This window comes from Onychostoma macrolepis, chromosome 20 (genome assembly GCF_012432095.1).
Source record: "Onychostoma macrolepis isolate SWU-2019 chromosome 20, ASM1243209v1, whole genome shotgun sequence".
NCBI classification, from domain to species: domain Eukaryota; kingdom Metazoa; phylum Chordata; class Actinopteri; order Cypriniformes; family Cyprinidae; genus Onychostoma; species Onychostoma macrolepis.
This window is the reverse complement of record NC_081174.1, coordinates 30,441,020-30,456,195: the sequence shown is the minus strand read 5'-3', so window position 1 is coordinate 30,456,195 and position 15,176 is coordinate 30,441,020. Positions and strand designations below refer to the sequence as shown.

Below are 15,176 nucleotides of genomic sequence, written 5' to 3'. Positions count from 1 at the left end.
ATAAAAGTTCACTGTACTCAACATTTCCAGGTCAACCTTTTGGCAATTAGACAAAAATTGCACATTTTGAAATTTCGCCAAAGTTCATGTGTTAGGTGGCACCCCTAAATCTCAGTGGAATTCCTCAAAACTTTGCAAAAGTAATTTTTATGTTAATTGGAACAAAATGCAATGCCAGCCAAATTGATATTTTGAAATTAAAATTTCCCATTCAAATTTGATGCACCCTAATATATATATATATATATATATATATATATATATATATATATATATATATATATATATATATATATATATATATATATATATAGTTAATTTGCAAAAACAGAACTCCATTTTTAAAAATGTTCAAAAATCATGTTTTTTTTTTGTGCCCTGCATTCCAATTAAAATCAATCAAACTGCAGTTGGGTTGTTTTAATTAAATAATAATAATAACTAAAAAAATACAAAATAACTAACACAATAAAAACATGATAACACAATACAATAATAAAAAAAACGATTTAAGAAAATTAATAAAAATTGTATTTTTGCAAATATATGTATATAATTCAGACTGACGTCATGCACATTTAAAGTGACGTAATCGCAAACGCACCTGACGCGATGATGCCCTGCGCTATTCCAAACGCCATGTTTCCCGCTCCGATGAACCCGATCTTCAGCTGAGACACATCCTGAACTCAAAGCAAGCATTACTTCACGTTAATAAAGATGTTATGTGACGCTGCTGACATCTGTTCAGCAGACAGCACACAGTCACAGAGTTAACAGCAGCTACTCACAGGCTGCAGCGCTGGAGAGTCGCTGGTTTTCACTGAACTCTGTGATAGATTCATTGTTCATTTAATGCAGCTTCAGCAGCTCCGTGTGATTCAGTTCAGCGTCGTGTCACATGGAGAACATGTTCTTCCTTACTTACATATACGAAACTACAAGTAGACACACTGACACCTGCTGGACTGGAGCCATGGATTCCTAAACACATCATACAGAAATCAGTAGCTTGACTGACTTATGTTTCTCATGGAATAAAACTGTTTGCTCTAAAAGCTAACATTAGTTTTCTAGACACAATGTCCTGATACATTTTATTATTATTTTTTTTTACAGTGGTAAAATGTTAAAATAATGTTAACTTTGTAATGCAACTAATGTAATGTTAAACTAAATGCAATTTTTTCCAATATATTCTCACTACAATCATTCCCAGACTTACATTTGTGTAATTGCAGACTTATGAAGACTTTACCATTAATTCTAAAATGTAGACAATATTAATGAAAAGAAAAAGTAGGTGTGTCCAGCTTCTGACTGGTAATGCATATGGGGGGAATCAATAAAATGACTCAAATGCAGTAAAATATATTCTGGCTTCAAATTCTGTCAGTGAAGATACTGAAATAGAGCCACCTGCTGGACTGAACCAATGGACTTCACACAGTGCACTGTGGCTAAAACTTGTGTTGGAATTAAATTAATTTTTAAATAAATACATTAAAATATTTTCATATTATCTTATAGAAGCCTAATGTTTAAACTTTAAAGTTAAGCTTCTCATCTCAAAGTCCAAAGTTGTCTAAAAATTTACAATTATTTAAAAAAAATGTATTAAAGAGCTTAAAATAGACATATAACATGATTTGGAAACCCCATAATATTCCCATAGTTCTGCAAAAAGAAGAGGACATTAACATTATTATTTAAAAAAAAACAAGTTTATTTTTCAATATACCGTATAGGATCATTAGGAAATAAACCCAGTAAATAACAGTGACAGACCTGTAAAAAAAAAAATGTATTTAAAAAAAATCTAAAAATTATTAAATAAAAAAAACAATTCCTGTTGTTGAAACTGTTCAATCAGTCAAGCTTTTGTTGTTCAAACTCTCCACAGCCAATCAGATGTAAAGATCTTTATTTACGGGCGGAGTCATAATTGGCTGCAAACCAATCACACGTCTCCTGGACGGCTGGAAGAAAAGAAAAACATCTATTAAGATTCTTCGTTTTACTAATATTGGAAAAACATAAATGCAGAATCTCTTTAGTTTTCACCTTTTTTGAACGGCGTGAACTTGAAGTCTGGCAGGTATTTGCGTAGTTTGGCAATACTGGCAGTTTTCTTGATCTGACCGTCTGATTTACTAGTGTCATACTGAGAGAGCTTAGTTAAGGTTCGTCTGTACGTCTGCGTGAACGAATGCTTTGAGGGTTAGTTCATTCTGTCATGGACTACTTTTATGGTGCTTTTTGAAGCTCAACAGCTTAAGAACAATCTGGAAATTCGAAAAAAAAAATTGTGAATTTCTCAAGAAAGAAATTCTACTTTCTTGCACAGGAGAAAGACTCTTATCAACCGTAAAAATAACTGCAGACACTGTTTGTGTGAGAAAGGATACAATCACTTCCCCTTTGAACCCGAACGCTTCAACCACAGCATCCACAGCGTCCTTTACAGTCAACTCATCTTCCTCCCCGACTAGACAGAAAGAAACAAAGAAAAAGAGAAATTTGATCAACCGATGAGCTCGGAGTCTCCACAAGCTCTGATGAAACAGACCCAACACGTGTGATATCAAACACAGCTCGAGTACCTGACAGAATGATGGGCTCCACCTCGTTGTACTCCCTCAGAACCCACAGAAACAGACGAGCCAGATCCAGAGAATAGATGAACTGCCGCAGAGCGCGACCTGAACCCCAGACCTGCAGAGGTTTACCTTCCTCTACGACACAAACACGCATTATTTACCATGTGAACATGTGAGACGCTCTGAATGTGATTGTGAGTTAAATGTGTCTCACTCTTCGCCAGGTACGTCTTGTGGATCAATCCCGGCATCACGTGACCGTCCTCAATGTTGTAGTTGTCATGGGGTCCAAACATGTTGGTGGGTATGACGGATGTGTATTTCAAACCGTACTGCTGAAATAATGCCCTAATAGACAAACACACACACTTCATGAACAAACCTCATGAAATAACATGACATACTGAAACCCTATTTTTAACCCAAATAAATTGTATTCTGAGTCTCACAAACTCCACCAAGAACTAAATTAGAATTACAAGCAACTCAAGCCTGTCTTTAGGACCATTAAGTTTTCTACTCCAGTTCGTTGAAACATAATCATTTAATCTGTGGCTGTCATAAAACCCGGTTCATGACAGATTTATTCAAATAAAATTAAGACATAACTAACAAATTAAGTAAAATCTAATGAATATATAATACGTGTGCATTTTGCAATGAGTTCCTTTCTTCATTTCTTTAATGAACTATAGATCTATGGACACTTAATTTCCTGAAGTAGAAGTAGCATTACCTGACATCCCAGCTAAGACACGACTTGAATTTGAAGTTGAATTGCATACTATATTAAATCAAAGTAACTGCAATGGAATAGGTCTGTAATTCCATTTCATTATCAGCGTATCACCTCAAATGACCATATCGTAATTACCATGAGTACAAGATAACAACTTGTCAAAAGCGTTCACATCCTCGTAGAACTCGTAATTACAACTTGGGAGTTTTCAGAGAGAATATAACTAGTTCAACTAGTACACCACCTCAGATTCATTAGATGCTATCTTTAAGCATTGATAGTGTGATAGTTCTGAGTCAGAGTCCAAGGATGTGAACAGCTCCAAGTAACGTCGTGTTGTCATTAAATTATTAGAGAGCTCTGCAATTTTAAGAATTGAATTAGAGAGCTCTCTAACTGAATTGTTACTACGTTGGGAATATTTTAAGCTAAAACGGCTTGGTGTGAATGCAGCATATCTCCTATGAGATCAGCGACGGATATCGCTTGCTCACACTCATGCACAGTGTTACTGATTAACATGATATAATTTCAGTTTTGCTGCTTTTATATCACGCCACATAACCATTTGCTCACACAGTCAAAGCACCCTCAGTTAAAACTGTAATGGATACTGGCGAAACAAATTTGGTAAAGGCTCCAGTGTGTATTTGTGCAATGGAAAGCATCAAAAGTTTCTATTTACAATGTGTTTTTGTAGCATTGAGCAATGTAGCCTGTCACAATCAGATCTGTTGATTTCTTAGTGATTGGCCAATGCGTCAGAATTCACTGACCTCTAAACGCCGGATTATTTCCTGCATGCCCGCAAATCCTCGCATTGTAACTAAGTATAAGTTTTGATTTTTGTGCTGCTAACAGGACCAATGGCCAGTTGGTACCCTGCACATGCAGCAAAGTATCAGGAGTGACATATATCCCTAATCAAAACCCCCACTGATCCCGCCGTGGAAATTCTCACTCCAAGTTGAACTCAAAGCCCTGTTTTATTTAAACTGCTATTTTGTTTTTCTCTCTGTTTCTCATCAGTTATATCAAAAATGTTTAACAGCTGCATCAGATTGGTTAGGTAACATTACCCACGGTGTACTAGGTTCGTATAATGCCTCTGTGATTATTTAGTATATTTTCTTAATCACCCGAAATGTCCGCTAGCAAGCATGTTGTTCGCAAGCTGTTTTACGTCTTTCCTTTTTAACAACTGATTGAGTGATTACATGAGACAGGACACATTTCAGTAAGTTGTACTCTATATTTCAACATACCTTCTGGTGTTTATTCATGTTTATTTCATTCTGTAACTAGTAAAGAGAAAGATGATGGGCTCACGTGCTGCTTGAACTGAGGTGCCAACAGCAATCTCTCACGCATTAGCAAGTGCCAAAATTATATTTATTATCAACCACTTCTCAAAAGTAACAAGGCACAAAACTTGCTGTGAATGTTTAGTTAAATTTTATCCACTCATTGACTAAAAACAGCACAGACTAAAAGTTTGTTTTTGGGAAGAAAAAACAGGGAGGAATGGTGTAGTTATATTAACTCTTGACTTGGTAAGACAACATTTTCATCCCCAAAAACAAAAAGTTATGGTATGATTCTTGGGCTGTACACTCTAAATTGAAAACATAGCGGTTTGCAATATCAAGCAGCATAACGTAACTTTTTTCCTTATACAGCTAAAATAACTGAAAGTGGACGATACCTGAAGCTTTGCATATTCCAGTTAAAAATGGCCACACCTTTTGCTCTTACGTTAAAGATAAGGTTGATACAGGGCGAATCGTTGAGATAACGGCCAGATGTTCGACAACAAACCAATTATACTACCATTTTTGTACATTCACAGAAACTTTTATGCACTGAGAAAAATCTAAATGGCAAACAATGATGGGAAACACGTTCATTTGAGTAATTAATATTTTGTTTTAACCGCTTTAAACCGCTGAGGACAAACTGGATGGCACATTCATGTAAACACAACTGATTTGCAAGAGTGAGACAAACCTGTAATTTAAACAGGTTGCCTGAATGTCCATTGTGAAACCTAGAAACCTGAATACCCAGTATCACGGTCTGGCGCCCCCAGGCCAAATGTCAAGCTACACCCATGCAGACAAAACCCAAATGGCTCTAAAAATAGCATCTTTTTCCGTAAGCAAAATTTTGTGATAGTTTTGTCATGTTTTCATGAAATAGAGCCAAAAACAGCTCATAACCAGTGAACTTTGAAACCAAGAGAGCAGAACTGACCTGTTGTGGACGTCAATCATGCGTTTGGCGTAGGCATAACCATAATTAGACTCATGAGGGGCACCGTTATGCATCTGACATAGAGAAAAACACAAAAGAATTTTACACAATTCATGTAAACAGGCGCAGGAAACCAATCAGACATCCTCTAACTTCAATCTCTTTAAATCACTATATCCATGAGGTTCAATTTTTGATGACCAGTTTCTCTGTTGTTCATGAATGATTTTATCCTGGGCTTGACATTAACTACTTTGCTCACCAGCCACTGTGTCTAGTGGTTTTCCAAAGTTACTAGCCACTTAGCATTTTTACTGGGAAATTACGTTTTATATTATTAAAGTTGACTATGGCGTGCTAAAATTAAGTATGTCCTACAGTTGGCGCAGTACATGATTCTCTTTGCTGATCTTATACCAGCCATTCTCAGCTGAATTCCACTTTTTTAAACAAATAAAGTTAATACCGTATAAGCAGGGTACGGCAACGTCTTTGAAAGGGGTGTCCAATCCTGCTCCTGGAGGTCCACTGTCCTGTAGAGTTCAGCTCCAACCTGAACCAGCTAATCAATGTCTTACTAGGCATACTAGAAATGTCTAGGTAGGTTTACTGAAGCAAGTTGGAGCTAAACTCTGCAGGACAGTGACCCTTCAGGACCGAGTTTGGACACCCCAATGGTTCTATTAAACCGTAAAATGATATGATTTACAATTCAGATACAGGTTTTCACAAAATAAATTGCTTAATTGTCTTAATTGTTTAGATATTGAGTAGGCATATTGGCTATCCATTGGTTCACATTTAAAACTGTGTGTTTGCAGTGTAAAAATATGGGTCGTTTTTCGCAGTGGTCTGAACAAAAATCATTATTGTAAATTATGAAAAATGCACATTCATTTTCTGCCAGTAGGTGGCACTTTTGGAACAGCAGAAAAAATGTAGTTTCAGAGGGAAGATGAAATGAAAATGCCATCGATACTTTTCTGAAGACAGTCGGTTCCCCTCAGAGGTATACTGATATAAAAACACCCACGTTGTGTTTTGACTTTGAAACATGTAGTGCTCATATTTATTCAGTGCCATCTGAAGTTTAATCCAGCCAATCGATTTGTGGCTTTTTGTCCCCAAATTTAAGACCTCTTGAAATTATAATAAAGACTTTTCTTGTACTGTTTAAGGCATTTAAGACTAAATTTAAGACTTTTTAAGGACCTGTGGAAACCCCACCAAAGTGGCTAGTGGGAGTGACTGTTATATACCCCTACTATTCACCTGCATTTGGAGGGTTGTCATGTGTTAATGTCAAGCCCTGTTTGTATCTATCCTACTGCCTCATAAACTCACTATGACTAGACAGGACAAAACAAGTTTGATATGAGCCTTTTAAAGGCCAATTCACACTGCACAGACAAATGCCAACAAACACCAAGAAACTAGTCTGTTGGAGTTTGTTGGATCAGTGTGTTACCCCTGTTGGCGTTGGTTGGAGTTTGTTTTCACCCGACTGAACATGCTTAATCGGCGTTTGTTGGGTCATGGAATGTCTGAGCAGTGTGAAATGATTTTTCAACAAATGACAACAAACTCTGATGTAATCTGATGTGGCCACGAACCATTGCCATGACGATGCACATATTTCACTTAAAGTGGAAATGAAGCAACCAGTCAAGTTTGCATTATTTAGTAAAGTGATTTTCACTTTAATTAAAAAATATATAACAAAAACGATTAATGAAACCATTTTAAAGAAAAAAGGATGTTTTGTTATAGCTTTTAGAGCAAGGGCGCCGCCATCTTGCAGTACCACAGCGTTTGACGTCACGGGGGTTGGTTCGCTCCGTTGGCCAGTTAAGTAATATAGGCATTTCTTTATTTTTTGAACACATAAATGTTATTTTAACATCAATATTTTGGTTTTCACCATAATTTGGATGAATAGTCAACATAATTATCTATATCAATATCTGTATCACATTATCTAGGCCTATTTCACAAAGTTTTGATCATTAAGTTATATCCCAAACATCGTTTTCATAGCGTGAGGCGCAACGTGATGTAAACAAACAATGCTTCATACAGTATCGTTCATGTGGCACCTTATGTAAGACCTTTCAGACATATTTGCATTACACTGGCTCGATCACCAGTATTTGTATGTAAAACCTGCGAATGTACCTGCTGTTAGGAGAATGCAGTGTTTTAACTAATCACCTCTCTGAATGATCGGGCTAGTGCTGCTTTATCATTCTCGCGTGTTTTAAGCCTTGTCAGTTTAAACATTAAACTGTTTTAAGCCATTTAAATTGCGAGTCAGCACGAAAGATATTTCAATGCGGTATTCGCGCGCTGTGACAGATTGTTTCTTTGCACACACACACATGGAAAAAGCGCTCGGCTCGGACTGCACGCGAGTACCAAATTGAGTCCGCTTTCTGTATAAGCAAATGCACAGTATATTATGTTAATGGCTGTTTTGAGAGTATCCACGTAAACACAATTTTTTTCCGACCCGCTCTTCACCCCAAACCAGAGCAGATTCACAACTTCTTCCACCCGTAACGGCAGTAATACGATAGATACTATTTAAACTAAACTGAGCTAAAAATTACATCTCTGAATTCAATAATGAAATGCCATTAACTGAAAATTGAGTGTTTAATCTTATCATTATATATTACTGACACTCTATCCAACAATTTGATACTGTTAAGTGCTTTGACACAATCTGTATCGTTAAAAGCGCTATATAAATAAAGGTGACTTGATTTGACTTAATGCTCGGCCCCCTTGCCGTATCGGCTCAAATGCATAAGCAGTTGCACTTATTATGGGCTCAACAGTCCTTTCAAGTTCGTCTTCCTCCATTTAAACAAGCGTGTGTACAAAAAGTAAAGAAATACTTATATATTACTTAACTGGGCAACGGAGCGAACCAACCCCGTGACGTCACACGCTGTGGTACTGCAAGATGGCGGCGCCCTTGCTCTAAAAGCTATGAAAAAACATCCTTTTTTCTTTAAAATGGTTTCATTAATTGTGTTTGTTATATATTTTTCAATTAATGTGGAAATCACTTTACTAAATAATGAAAACTGTTTCACTTCCACTTTAAAGCGAGCTTCAACCACGGCCTCTTTCGTTTTATTCGCCGTCTTTCAGGTGAAGAATGACACGCAAAGACATTAACAACAGTAAAATTTTGATTGTGGCTACAGGATCATCCATTTCTTTCCCAGTCAGACTTACACCATCTACACCAGACGTGAGTGGCGTGGTGCGACACGACAAAATACAATGAGGTTCTATTGATTATAATCAGTGACGTTGTCTACACTGGATGCGGCACGATGCGACAACTGTCGAGTCTGGTGTAGACGTGGTGTTACTTGACTCTCTGTGACTCGAAGTTTGTTGGTGTGAACATGACAGTTATTTTTCATTAAATTCTAAATCCAACAGCCAACTTGTTTGTTGACATTTGTCTGTGCGGTGTCAATTGGCCTTAAAGGAACATCAAGCACATATAGAGAACTGCCAGTGTGTGAGTGCTTTACCAAGGTCTCATCTATAGGGTAGGTTGTTTTATCTGGAAAAACACATGTAGACAGACAGGAAACAACCTTCACCACCCCAAACTCCTGAGACATGTTCAGCACGTTATCATTGATGTGCACATTATTCCTCTGAAAATGACAAACAAATACAGCTTGTAGAGTTTAATCATTCAACAGTGATATTTCCAACCTTATACTTATGTTAATAATTACCCAGAAATCCAGGTTCTGTCTCATGTTTTTATAGAGTCCTCCCACCATGGCGGCCAAATGAATGACGTGTGTTGGACGATGTTTCTGAAAGACTGCTCTCGTCGCTTCAGTGCTCCTAAAGCAGCATGTTTACATATATTTATCATGCATGTGACACAAATTGGAAACTATATTATATAGATATATATAAGTTCCATTTAACTGGAATGCTTTGAATCACTAGTGAAGCAATGTAATAGAAGCATGAAAATGAAAAATGCTATATAATCCTGAGAAACACAAATTCAATCAAGTGAAAATTGTACAGCGTATTGCATGAGGTTTCTATAAAATGCACTTATTGAATACAAAGTATGTTATATATATGCGATGATGTGATAGTTTAATGATTGTTTCTTACACTAGATTGGCATCTTTGGATGACAGGAATATCCATGTTTCTCCTTCTTTCTCTCCGCCCTCCTCTTTCACCACCCGCTCTATCGCTCGCCCCACCAGCCCACTGCCGCCCGTCACCAACACACGCATCGGCCCAACTGACCCGTCCATCTGACAGACAGAGAGAGATGGGGTTTGATGAGCACGTCAGGGGTCAACATACATGTAAAAACAAGAACTGTACTATAGTAAATAATCAAGTATTTAATCTGTCTATGGTGATATTTCTAATTGTAATGGTATCGATGCATCAGATTTCACTTAGTAGTAGCACAGCAGTATTTTTGAAAGGGTTTGTATATGTGATCTCAGAACCAGCTCTTCTTTCTCTTCCTCTCTATACAGCTCACAATGAACTACATACAAGTGAAACTGGTAACAACCAGTTTTAACCACGGACACGTCCTGTAAACAGTTCACCTATGAGGTTCCAACTTGTGCGTTACGACCACAAAACACAAGAAATATGCAGACAAACACATACTGGATTGATACACTTTCATCTTCATCAATAAAAGCATGAGAAAATTCAGACATCAATCAAAGCATGAGAAAAGTCAGACAAGGCCATCATGCATGAACAAAATTACAGAGCAGACTTACAGTAGCACTCAATGAATGAACTTTATGAACTATTTTTGAGCTCAATTTAAGATTAAAAGATCATTTTCATTGGTTCTAAACAGTTTCTGAATCGAGAAAATGGTCACATCAGATCGTGTATTAGTTCGGTTAAAATATTTAAGAAACTGACAAAACCTTTACCTCCTCTCTGCTGTTTCTGTAGTGCAGTCAGGTGTTTCCTTGTTTTTGCTCTCAAGTTCTGTAAAAAAGAGTAAAACAGCAGTACTAAATCTAGGCCCTCCGCTTACTGGCTTGTCAGAAAGGCATATGAGAAATGCTGACGTCAAGATCAAATTTGAATATACGGAACAACACAAGACGTCTTCCAAAACATTTTATATGTTGTCATAAGAAGGGGTTGGAAAGCACTAGATGCAAAATGTATCGTAACTCGTATCTTGCAAGCGCGTGAGAGCGATGCATCCTCTGGTAACGTTTTTATCAGTTAACTGCGTTTACACAAGAATTTGTGGTTTCAGTTCAGCTTAGCATAGACGGTTTTGCAATTTTAGGTCTTCTAAGCAGAAAAAATGAAAGTTCTTTACTGGCAAGTTTAGCTGATGATTAAAGTTTATGATCCAGCCTGTTTTTATTTTATATTTTATTTTAAGCTTTTATAACAACATATAGAACAAAATATATAATCACATGCTTGAGGAAATCAAGGAAGGGTTGCCATACAGCTTGGAATCAACAACGTAGTTTGGGCTCAAATAAAAGTATACCTTCCAGTTGTATAACATGGAACAGCTCAAACAACCAGGTTTTGAAGAAAGAGGCATCTGAAAATTTCCAGTTTAAGAGTATTATCTTTTTTGCAAGGGCCATACCCAGCAACAATGATTGCTGTTGAGAGCTTGAGAAAGTGTTCAGTACCTCAAAAATCCCCAAAATCGCTAGAACGGGATCAGGCTTCGCAACCTTTTGAAAAACAGTCAAAAATTCCACTCCAAAATCAAACAGATTCGGACAAAACCAGAACAGATGTTGCTCTGTCGCTTTTCGTCTTTCACATATGTGACCCTGGACCACAAAACCAGTCTTAAGTGTCAATTTTTCGAAATTGAGATTTATAAATCATCCGAAATCTGAATAAATAAGCTTTTTAGGATCGGACAATATTTGGCTGAGATACAACTATTTGAAAATCTGGAATCTGAGGGTGCAAAAAAATCTAAATATTGAGAAAATCTCCTTTAAAGTTGTCCAAATGGTTCTTAGCAATGCATATTACTAATCAAAAATTAAGTTTTGGTATATTTACAGTAAGAAATGTACAAAATATATTCATGGAACATGATCTTTACTTAATATCCTAATGATTTTTGGCATAAAATAAAAATGGATCATTTTGACCCATACAATGTATTTTTGGCTATTGCTACAAATACACCCCAGCGACTTAAGACTGCTTTTGTGGTCCAGGGTCACATATTGGAGAAAATAGCATTGTGTATGTTTTATTTAGTCTAATTTAGGAATAATACAATCTATGCACTACCTTAAATTGGATCAGCCTATGTCTGGCATTTATTGAACAATATTGGATCCTACTAAGACGTTCATTCCATGTTTCATCAGACGATTCTACACCAAGATCCTTGGCCCAAGCTTCTTTAAAGTGGCTTGTGTTCACAGGCATCAGGAAGGTATTAACAAATCGTGAAATCAAATATCTAGAGGTTGGATTTGACATAACGCTTTCATCAAATTTATTAATCTTTGGCTTACTAACAAATTGTGGAATGACTTGAGAAATTCAGTTTAAACACATGTTTAGGATTCTTTTTAATCACTAGGCCAAGATTAGTGAAGTGATCCTTAACTATTTTGAAAGGCAAAAAACTAAACTTATTAGGATTTAAATGCTTAGAAAGTGACATAAATTCACTTTTTGACCCATTGATGGCATAAACGGCGAAAGGCGTTAACATAGATAAGCAAATGAGGGACTGATTTGAGTGGATCAAGTCAAGTCAAGTCACCATTATTTATATAGCCCTTTTTACAATTCAGATTGTGCCAAAGCAGCTTTACAGTATTAATCAGGGAAATAGTGTGACGTTCTCCTCTGGCCAGAAGAAACCAGTAGTTTAATTCTAGGCTACAACAAAGTCAGATTGTGCAGAGGACTCATCTGGTTCCCGTGGTCTTGTCCTGATGGCCGTCTAGGAGACAAGGTCTTCACTGGGGATCTGTCTCCTAGTTGTCCTGGTCTCTGCTGACATTCAGGGCTGTAGAGGTCATCTCTAGGTGCTCATCCACCATCTGGACTGGATACAGACTGGATCTGGGTGGCTGCAGTGACCTCAGAATAAGAAAGAGACAGACTAATATTAGCGTAGATGCCATTCTTCTAACGATATTACAAGTACATCGGCTGTTATGGGAAGTGTTCCCAGTTCTGCTTGACCTAATTAATGAAGCCTAACAAACCAAACAGATTTGAACATTAGAAGCCTATTAGTGTGTTATATGTAAGCCAGGTTAAAGAGATGGGTCTTTAATCTAGATTTCAACTGCCAGAATGTCTGCTTCCCAAACAGTGTTAGGTAGATTGTTCCAGAGTTTGGGAGCTAAATAGGAAAAGGATCTGCCGCCCGCAGTTGATTTTGATATTCTAGGTATTATGAAATGGCCAGAGTTTTGCGATCATAGCGGATGTGAAGGACAAATTATGTGATATGAGCTTGCTCAAATACTGAGGTGCTAAACCATTCAGGGCTTTATAGGTAATTAGCAAGAGTATATGATGTTTAATAGGGAGCTAGTGCAGTGTTGACAGAACCGGGCTAATATGGTCATAATTCCTGGTTCTATTAAGAACTCTAGCTGCTGCATTTTGAACCAGGGCCTCATTTATCAAATTTTACACAGAAACCATCCTCAATTTGATCTTACGATCATTTCTCAAATATGCGTACATGTGATTCATAAAATGAATACAGAAAACGCACGTACGCGTCTCTTTTGGATATGAAATCTATGAATCGCAAATGATCTTGAACTTGAATTTTATCCCACTTCTGACACCATGTCATCAAGTGTTAGACAGTTTTCTAGGTTATTACATGCAGAGGTTTTTGGTCCTATAATAGACCCTTTTTCTGTTAGTAAACATTGTGACGTTTTTCTGTGGGCGGGGCTTAGGTGGAGGCAGAAAGATTCCACTGACCGCTTCACTAACGCTAGCTATGAAGTTTGTTTACCTTGTTTTTTTAACAATGGCTAGAGAAAAGGTCACTCACTGTGCAGGACCATGATTGTCATTTAAATAAGTTAACTTTAACGGACAAAGTCAGATTGGCCGACCCTATGCTCGTGAATGGACGATCTGACAGGATTACCTCCGATTGAGTGACTCGTTAGAGAAACCTAACGAGTAGTAAAGAGAAACTCACCTGTGTCTATCTAGTCATGAAGATGTACATATATTTCAACTACAGCTAACGTTACGTGAGAGTGAACAGGGCCAAAATACAAAAAGTTAAACATTCAATGTGATGGATATATTATTTGAAGATGTATGTATCATGGCCAAATAGTTATTTTAAAGTATATACATCCTGTAAATTATGTAAGTTAAGTTTACAATACTTCACATAGCCTACAGTACATTTAAAGGAAGATGTGAATAGTTTCTAGAAATAAATTAATTTTGAACTTTCTGTATTTGATTATTCTTTCTTACTAAGTTCTTAGAAAGTCCAGCCACTATCAATCACAACAATGTATATTGCAGATGATTAAGCATATACATCGTCAGTTTGTTGTTTTACACACATGCACACAGACATTATTTCATAGTTGTGAGATGCATAAGAAATCTTTAGACACGTAACACAAACCATAATCCATAACAACAAAAGACAATACTTTATTTAACCTTTTCTGATAAGAAGTGTGCTCTACAAACGCAAGCATTTTTAACGATCGTTTCTGTCCAGTCCGCTCGTTTTATCTCGTTTAACCACAGCTGTCGTCGGTTTTTTGTTTGGGAGTGGCAGCAGGTATGCGTTAAAATTTCAAATTGGAGCCTGTACTACGTCGATTCTTGCATCCAACATTACAATAAGATGATATTTTAAGCTCCTTATGTAGCCGAATCTGCGCTGGTTTGAATGGGCCGCCTCCAGTTTTCCCTTTGTTTTGCCTCCAGCTAGCATAATCGTGACATCGGTGCAAAAAGGGTCTATTAACACCTCTGTTTTTTTTTTTTTTAAGAATTTAACAGTAAGAAATTACTAGTCATCCAGTTTTTTTTATATCAACTATGCATTCCGTTAGTTTTGCAAATTGGTATGTTTCGTTGGGCCGCAAAGAAATATAGCGTATCATCAGCATAACTAACTGATAGCATAGTTGACACCATGTTTCCTGAGGTTATCTCCCAAGGGTAACATGTAAAGTGTGAAAAGTAACGGTCCTAGTACTGAAACCCGACCTCTGAGAAATACTGAAGATATTGCTATAAACTGTAGACACACCTCCCCCTTTACCTTTTAGACACGGCTCATGTTTATAACAGTAATCTTGGGAGGGTAGACTCATTTAAAGTAATGTAATCATCAGGTTTTAGCCAGGTTTCTGTCAGACAGAGCACATCTAGTTTATGGTCAATAATCACATTATTTACAAAAAGCTCTTTCGTAGAAAGGGATCTAATATTCAACAAGCCAAGCTTTATCATTTGTTTATTACATCTGTTTTTTATTTATTGAACATCAATTAAATTGTTACTCTTAAATTGGTTTG

The 15,176-nt window shown here is 36.9% G+C and overlaps 2 protein-coding genes and 1 long non-coding RNA gene across 5 annotated transcripts in view; 1 reads left to right on the top strand and 2 right to left on the bottom strand.

Moving 5' to 3' along the window:
- The window catches only part of pycr3 (pyrroline-5-carboxylate reductase 3), a 13,956-nt gene extending 13,026 nt beyond the window's left edge, over positions 1-930 (bottom strand). The window contains exons 1-2 of the mRNA XM_058755216.1: positions 792-930; positions 605-683 (exon numbers count right to left, since the gene is read on the bottom strand). Of these exons, the coding sequence (XP_058611199.1) occupies positions 605-683; positions 792-845 (133 nt within the window). The 5' untranslated portion in view covers positions 846-930. The remainder of the gene's footprint in view (positions 1-604; positions 684-791) is intronic.
- LOC131526754 (uncharacterized) overlaps positions 1-10,553 on the top strand; it is a 20,656-nt gene extending 10,103 nt beyond the window's left edge. The window contains exons 3-4 of one of the 3 annotated variants that reach the window (XR_009267529.1): positions 9,858-9,962; positions 10,143-10,553. This is a non-coding gene — a long non-coding RNA (uncharacterized LOC131526754). Of the gene's footprint in view, positions 1-9,764; positions 9,963-10,142 lie in introns of all 3 variants that reach the window. The other 2 variants (XR_009267530.1, XR_009267528.1) reach the window with 2 other exon arrangements.
- Positions 1,675-11,051, bottom strand: LOC131526748 (GDP-L-fucose synthase-like). The gene is made up of 10 exons (XM_058755214.1): positions 10,563-11,051; positions 9,760-9,908; positions 9,360-9,474; positions 9,147-9,275; positions 5,593-5,666; positions 2,815-2,948; positions 2,604-2,735; positions 2,409-2,488; positions 2,065-2,164; positions 1,675-1,979 (listed from the first exon to the last, which is right to left on the bottom strand). The coding sequence occupies exons 2-10, from the start codon at positions 9,906-9,908 to the stop codon at positions 1,924-1,926; spliced, it is 969 nt and encodes a 322-aa protein (XP_058611197.1). The 5' UTR covers positions 10,563-11,051; the 3' UTR covers positions 1,675-1,923.
- Between the last annotated feature and the right edge of the window lie 4,125 nt (positions 11,052-15,176).